The sequence below is a fragment of the Papaver somniferum genome, chromosome 3, assembly GCF_003573695.1.
Source record: "Papaver somniferum cultivar HN1 chromosome 3, ASM357369v1, whole genome shotgun sequence".
Taxonomy (NCBI): domain Eukaryota; kingdom Viridiplantae; phylum Streptophyta; class Magnoliopsida; order Ranunculales; family Papaveraceae; genus Papaver; species Papaver somniferum.
Window position 1 is genome coordinate 76,775,174 of NC_039360.1, and position 7,504 is coordinate 76,782,677.

Here is a 7,504-nt window from a genome sequence, read left to right on the forward strand (position 1 = left end):
AGATAATCACTTCTGATGTATCACCTAGTTCAATAGTAGCCTTCTTGAATTTGTTTACCAAATCTGAAACTGATTTGTTTTCTCCAACTCCATTTTCTGATCAAAGGTGCAACTGAATTGATTTTGATAAAAGAAGAAATTGCAATTTCCTGAATCATATATGAAATTAAGGTTACCTAAAATATCTATTGACTAAGTAATGGAAAAAGTTTTGTGAAACGAAAAATCTGGGGGAGAATTTTGATAGACAGCTATATAGGGGATGTAGTTGTCAACTTTGACAAGGATGAAATTTAGGAAACATAATTTGAAGAGGTAATTGATTTGACTAGATTTGAAATTAGTCAAAGAACGGGGTTTGAATTTCTGGATCGGATCGGTACTAGCACTGAATTTCTGTTTAATCTTCCAAACGGGAATGGCCTTCAAGCAAAAAAAAAATATGTGCTTCAACGAGCTTTGGATCGTACTCTGCAAACGCGTTGATTACAACCATTAACAAGGCAAGCGCCATTAAGGGAGGAACAATCTGTAAACACATAGAGAAGAGGAATAAAGATTAGCAATCCATTAAAATTAGAAAAGAAAAAAAAATTAAAGAAAAAACAAAATTGTGATATAAACCAGTTTAAACTAATTTAAAGTCAGCATTAAATTGAGACGATTGTTACAATAGTGTTTACAATAAAGATTTAATCATGAGATGAAAATTAGATCCTGAAAAGAAGAAGATTCAGAAGGAATTTGTTTTTGAAGTGAGTTGACTCAGAATGTTCCCCGATCGTTGGAGCAAAAAATTCAACACTCTTGAAAACATCAGATGCAATATATTTTGTCTTATATGTAACTTGGTATACCCCTGTAAACAAACGCCCCCTGTTAGCAATCTTTGAGTTTTTAGTTTCGCCAATCTACAGGGTTTCCGAATTGAATCCAAGCCATTTCCTATTGCAAGGCAAACCTTCTAAATAATGCCTCTACGGCCAACTGCTTTACTGGTAGTGTTTTAGGAAACTACTAGCTTTATAAATACCTCTGGCTGCGACACAAAGCTACTACTCAACATAACCAGGTATAGTTGAAGCAAAATCGCTCTCAAGAGGAGGAGGAAGAAGAAAAATATTATCATCATTCTGTAAAATTTATTTCAATAATTTTTTAAACCCTAACAATGTCCATCTATTACAAGTTCAAGAGTGGGAAAGAATTTCATTCAATCCCAGCTCTTAGCCCTTTCATGTCTGTTCTTGAGGTTAAAGATTTAATATTTCAGTCCAAAAAATTTGGTCATGGAAAAGATTTTGATTTGATACTCACAAACCCATCAACCAATGAGGACTACATAGATGATTCAATCCTTATTCCTGGAAATACTTCTGTTATTGCTCGTCGAATTCCTGGATTGCCAGGAAAATCAATAGTCGTCAAATCAAAAGCGCAGGAGGAGAAAGACAAGGAGGATGAGAAAATTAAAGAGATATGTCAACAAACAACTAGTTATTTTAATGCAAACAATGGAACTACTGCAGCAAGCTTGGCACATCAGAGAGGTTTCAGCAATGGCTATATGGGTGGAAGGCCAACAATGGGAGGTTTGGATCGTAGGATACCACCAGAGGGTTACACTTGTCATAGATGCAAATATTTGAGAGATACAAGCAGATACAAGAACGCTAGCCTGTATAAGTTTGAACCAAATATTTGAGAGATACTGGAGAATGTTCAATTACTACTGAACTTTGAAGTACACATTAGATTAGACAGTCGCAAAATATTAGTCTTAGCAAAGGGGTGAAATAGTTGGCAAAACAATGGTCTGTAATGTCAACACAAGCTAGAACTTGTGATCCCAACCTTGCAGACAAATCATCGCTGTTCGCCAACTGCATCTTCACCTGGTAATACATATTTGTGTGTAGGTGGGTCTTAAACTGCCCTTGACTAGTCATAGAACAAACTAGTTTGGTTTTTTAACTACTTCCACTGATGGGGTACTTCTCTCGTGAAAAAGGCTGGCTGGCCAACGTGACTACTCAAGGTATTTTGCCTCACTACACACTAATATTTTAGTGTCCCACTAGGCGTAGTGTATGAATCCATAGATATACTATGGCAAACCAAAGACTTCGACTGTATCGAAGGGATTGTACTATTCCCTTACAAGTACACTAGAAGTCCCATTGTGCTACACAGTGAAAGACCGAAATTCATTTTGATCACGCATAAAGACCAAGAGGATAATCTGATTTGGATCTTTTCACTGCAATTCAGACAATATTGAAGTCTAGATCCTCCTGTGCAAAACTTTCAGCAACTTGAAACTAAAATCATCAACTTACAAAAGGGCTCTCTGCTAAAACTCCAAGGACACAAATTGTTAGAAAAAGAAACAAAAAGCAAGTTGTTCACTCCTAAATTTCTAAAATTAAGACAACAGAAATACCAAAACCCACATCTGCTATCTAGAGAGTATGTGAGTGCAGAATGTCTTGTTAGCTGCAATGATACAATTTAGCCAGCATAACAGTATGCGTATTCAATTCAAAATAAGCTGTAGATAGAGGCCAGAGCACTTCATCGAACTATTTTCGACGGAAGGGGATTGAGCGACATGTTTTTGGTGAGCTCAATGAGTGAAGCAGTCTTGGCATCAGTCACAATCTGACCCTTGATTGATGCTTCATCAATCTTCTTTACACCTGCTTCCAAATGCTTCTGCAAAAGCAAATACACACATCAGGTTTTGGTATACATGTACAGAACAGGTCTTTAATTACAAAAGCTACATAATCAGTACTGTAAAATTATGGCAACAGAGAAAGGTTAAAAAGGAATCCCCACACTTACAAGCTACTCCTGTTAAGACAAGTGTATGCCTAGCATGGTATTCGAGGACAAGTTTACACCTAGCATGGTATTCGAGGACAAGTTTACCTGAGTTAGCTAGCATCTCTCAGGTTAGCATATGTTACTCCGTAACAGACAAAACAGTTTAATGGGGCTGGGCGCTAAATAATAGCAAGATTTTCTCGTCTTTTACAGAGTAGCATGTTATTCTTAAAGAGTTTCAATTAGTTCGTTGGAAAACCAACATTTTCATGAGTGCCCGCCAGCCGCCAGGTGCCAGGCCTGTAATAGTAACCATAATATATCATTCTAGTCTTGTTTGGACTCAGGTCATACAAGAACGCTAACACACCGCTCGGATGGGCAAGAGTTGCACAAGGCTCCCAGATGCATGCCGTCAGATGATCTCGAGTTTCCTGTGGTGAATTTATCACACAAATCATGAGGTCATCTAAACAGCACGTACCAGGGGACACAGTGCCAACCCTCAGCAACGAAAGTTGTGCACTAGGTAAGCCAAGTTAGTGGGGTAGACAGGAGTCAAAAATACAGAGCGGACCAACTAAATTTCGATACGCTTTATATCCCAAAGTGGACATTTCTTGTTTTCAAGCATAGCTAATATCAAAATAAAAAAGCTTTTGAAATCTTTGGTTGATGTTAGAAGCTTTTCCCTAAAATCAACTCGTTTTTTTTCCCGGTCTAATAAAGAAGTTTGGAGAGGGAAGCTGCTGGTTTTACCAATTAAATTGTGAGCATCAAGAAACTCTAAATTCAGAGAACATTTCAATATATAGGTACCAACTTCTACCCCTTCCCTCTCTGTTTAGTGATTAACCTGGCTCTCAATTAGGCTCAAAACCCAAGAATTAGAACATATTTTGGCTACTGGTACACATGCACGAAATATTAGATTTAGTTTAATGAGAACTTTCTAATGGTAGGCATCCGTTCTAAAACCTGTCTAGGTGAATCAATAAACAGAAGGGGAAAAAAAATAGATTGAGATGAGATTAAGGTAATTACTGAAAACTCTTTCTTCCTGTCGATCTCCTCTTGTGAAAGAGCAGCTTTACTAGTTCTCCTGGCAAGAAGTGCCTTCTCCCGGTCTTCGTAGAAATTAAAATCATCTAGCATGCATGTTTTTGTAGAGAAACTCTTGAAAATGGTCAGCATTTCTGAACCTTGCTTCACTCCAATCTGAAACCAAAAAGCTTTTCTCTATTATAATCATACATGTAATTCTTTTATCCCAAAGAAACTCAGAGAAAAGAAATGCTATGAGGAGCAGGGCACATATGCAACTAGCATAAAAAATTTAACATGCAAAGCATCAATTAATTAAAGAGTAAAAAAGGAAAAAGAAAAAATGGAATGTATCCATAGCAACAAATTCTATTCCCCTGAACTCATAAAAAATACTTTCTAAAGGAAGTCCACAAAGATTATTCTTACGAATTACCTCCTGAGTATCCCTGCTATTAGTCACAGGCTTGTTGTCATTGTTTTCAAGTATGATATGTCGCAATTGGACATTAGGAACATCTTTAACTATGTGCCACTGGACTGAAAAGACGCCATTCCACTTGTCTTGCTGCCAAAAGTCCATATCCTTCTTGAAATCAACTTGCCCAGTCATCTCAGCTAGGCCAACAAACTGCCCGCTCCCATTTACCTAAAATTACAGTAAAAAGCTCACTTATCTGATTGATAATGATAAAAATAATCAGCAGGAGTCCACTACCAAAAGTTCCTGTAAGGTATGAAGGTTAGTTTTATACTCACTGAGAAGAAGAGAAAGATGGGAGACCTTTTGCACGTCTCTCCAGATTTTGTCTCTGCCTCTCGGAATGCCGCATCCAGCTTTCTATTGCCATTGGATGTACTAGTCCACACACCATACTTGATACTTTTGTGAATATCATCTTCACTGTAGGACTTTATTACAAAGAACTTCGCATTTTCGTAATCTGTCTGGAACTCTGGAAGGTTATATTTGTCTTTGTGAGCTGCAGGGGTTAACTGGTCTTTCTCAGCTGATGAGATCACTCGACGAGCCCTAGGACCACGGTTTAGCTCACTAGAGGCTTCAAACTCCCCATTCCTATTAAACCTCTCTCTAGATCTAAATCTGTCGTTGCCAACCCAGTTCCTGGCATTTTGCCTGTAGTACATGTAACCATTATTTGGAAATAGTCCTTGCTGATTAGAGAATGCAGCATACTTCCCCATTGGATAGCAACCTTTCGCGAATGCAGACGATCGATAATCAATCCGCAACTGTGGAACCTGAAAGATACAGCAAACATATTTACATTAATACTGTAAATTAACCATCTCACCACCCTAAAAAGAAATAACACATCCAGATTGGAGTAATCTGAGAAAAATTATTATCCGGGGGAAAATGAAAGCAAGTAAACAGAAAGGCATTAGAACTTTTACTAAATAAACAAGAAAATAGCAATTGTGGAGAGCTGATCTAGATAGGCAAACACAGTTTTAGACTGTTTGACCTAAAATTGGAGTTGCAGGACATTGACGGGTAGCATTCAGAACTGATAATTCCTAACACAAACAGATATAATTGAAAGGTCAACAAGACGAATAAACTCACCGAGTATGGCATCTCTGATCCATCACCTGCGTGAAAATAATGACGATCATCCCATTCAGGATATGATCCATCATATCCTGCAAGGATAATTGCACAAAATGTAAATAAATAAACAAAGAACATCATATTCCGAGAGTCCGAGACAAGATGTAAATATTTGAAAAACTAACCTGGATAATAGTAACCATAGCAACTGGTAGGTGGATAGTATAAACTGTGCTCTGTAGCTGGTACTTGATTAACCCCTCCTTTCAAGTCAGAATTACCATAACGTGACGAGGACATGGAAGAACTGAAATTGTTTTTGCTTCCATCTTTCCCAGAAACCTGAGACAAAAACAAATGGGTATCAGAATACCAGGCATGCATTAGCAATAAGGTAATGCCAAAAGTTTTGTAAGCATTAGGCACACCAAAGGCGTCAGATATTAATAACACAAACTTTATTCAAAGAGCTTGTCACATCCACTGAAGGAATGATCTACTTCTTGAATCTTACGGGGAAGCAGTGTACCTTATATGTATAAGGTGGCATGCCCAAATGATCTTGGGTATTATTAGAAAATTAGGGTTGATAACTAGAATGAATTTCCCCCAGCGTTACTAAAGGTAAAAAGGTAATTAAGATGGTCATTTCCACTTTACAACAGTACCATATAATTTGCCTTGTTTTTCGCTTTGAGTGTTATGTGTAGAATTAAGTGCAGTTTCGGCATGAATGATAAGAATATCATTCCCTATTCCTCAGAGGTTTAAGAGTTCCAAATTTCAGTCAATCCTTTCTAGGTATCAAATAGACATATAACAATTCTTAAGGGATGACCAGGCACATACCACATTTTGTTTAGACAAACTAGCAACCGTAGTTGATTTCAATCCTGTATCCATCTCCTCCTTCACTGAATAAACATTTTAAGCCCACAATTAGTAATCATTCCATAAAACTTAAAGGAGAACACCAAAGTACCAAAAATAGAATCAACGGAGTCAAGTTTTGCAGGTGTCCTCTAATTCCAACATAGACTGTTAACACCTAAACTAGTACTGACAACATAACCCAAATTTCATGCTTCAAGATCAAACTAATTTTCATTTCAATTAAAGAATTCACCATTGTCCGAAATCAGATACCAAATACACAGCAGATAAACGGACTGTTATATTACACGCTTATTGGTCAAAAAGGAAAATCTACTTCCAATCCCACCATATCCTTTTCAGTTTTAACTCATCAAAAACAAGAAACACAGATGAGCTTCACTTCAAATAAAAAAAGAATCACAATCACACCTAAACAAAAAAGCACAGCAAAAAATCAAGCTTCAGCTTCCTATGACCCACAAACAAATGAACACGTGTGTTCATCCAACCTTCAAAACAGATTAAGCTACAGTAAAATACATAGGGTTGTTCATAGATAAGGTTTCAGTTATGACTTCACAAAGATGTCCAGAAACTACGCCAAACAGCAAGTGATGCAATTCCACTCCCAAATCCAACATACAGATTTCCAAATATACACTTTGTATCAGATTTCCAAATATACACTTTGTATCAGAGCTGCGCATATATGACATATATAGATATGATAACAAAGTAACAAACAACCAACAATTATAAATTCCCTAGCTTTTTTCCTCCATCAACAAGTAGCTGCTGTTTACTAAAACCCCAACTCCAACGACAAATCAGACTTAAGAAAGTGAGGACATGTAACAATAAAATCAAGTGCGGAATAACTGTAGCTACCTAATTTCAAAATCCAACAGCGTTTTTCCTCAAAAAAACAATAGTATGTTAGACCAACAATAACAAAACACTAAGATACTCAACTCTTGAACGCTACACGTAATTAGCTTTTTAAAAGCATAACTCAACTACAAACAAGATTCTTCCCTTCAGATGATAGTGAAACAGGACGAGATTCTTTCAAAGACGAAATTTCGAATCACTTAAAAGTAATACACAAAAAAAGCAACCATAAACCCTAATTTCCCCTAAAAAAAAAGTAAACTTTTTCCGAACAAATCACTACTTTTT

General features: G+C 36.9%; 1 protein-coding gene across 1 annotated transcript; it reads right to left on the reverse strand.

Moving 5' to 3' along the window:
* Positions 1–2,280: 2,280 nt before the first annotated feature.
* LOC113356555 lies at positions 2,281–7,232 on the reverse strand. Its single transcript, XM_026599718.1, has 8 exons — positions 7,214–7,232; positions 6,299–6,363; positions 5,635–5,791; positions 5,465–5,541; positions 4,633–5,136; positions 4,310–4,522; positions 3,874–4,047; positions 2,281–2,715 (listed from the first exon to the last, which is right to left on the reverse strand). Exons 2-8 carry the CDS (start codon positions 6,350–6,352, stop codon positions 2,575–2,577), a joined length of 1,320 nt encoding a protein of 439 aa, XP_026455503.1. The 5' UTR covers positions 6,353–6,363; positions 7,214–7,232; the 3' UTR covers positions 2,281–2,574.
* Positions 7,233–7,504: the final 272 nt, after the last annotated feature.

Excerpts from the sequence above, each read along its gene's own strand:
- LOC113356555 (XM_026599718.1), bottom strand. The coding sequence starts at position 6,352 with ATGGATACAGGATTGAAATCAACTACGGTTGCTAGTTTGTCTAAACAA. Across the intron at positions 5,792-6,298 it reads GTTTGTCTAAACAAAATGTG|GTTTCTGGGAAAGATGGAAG; the intron begins GTATGTGCCTGG and ends TTTTTGTCTCAG. Across the intron at positions 4,523-4,632 it reads CCATCTTTCTCTTCTTCTCA|GTAAATGGGAGCGGGCAGTT; the intron begins GTGAGTATAAAA and ends CTGTAATTTTAG.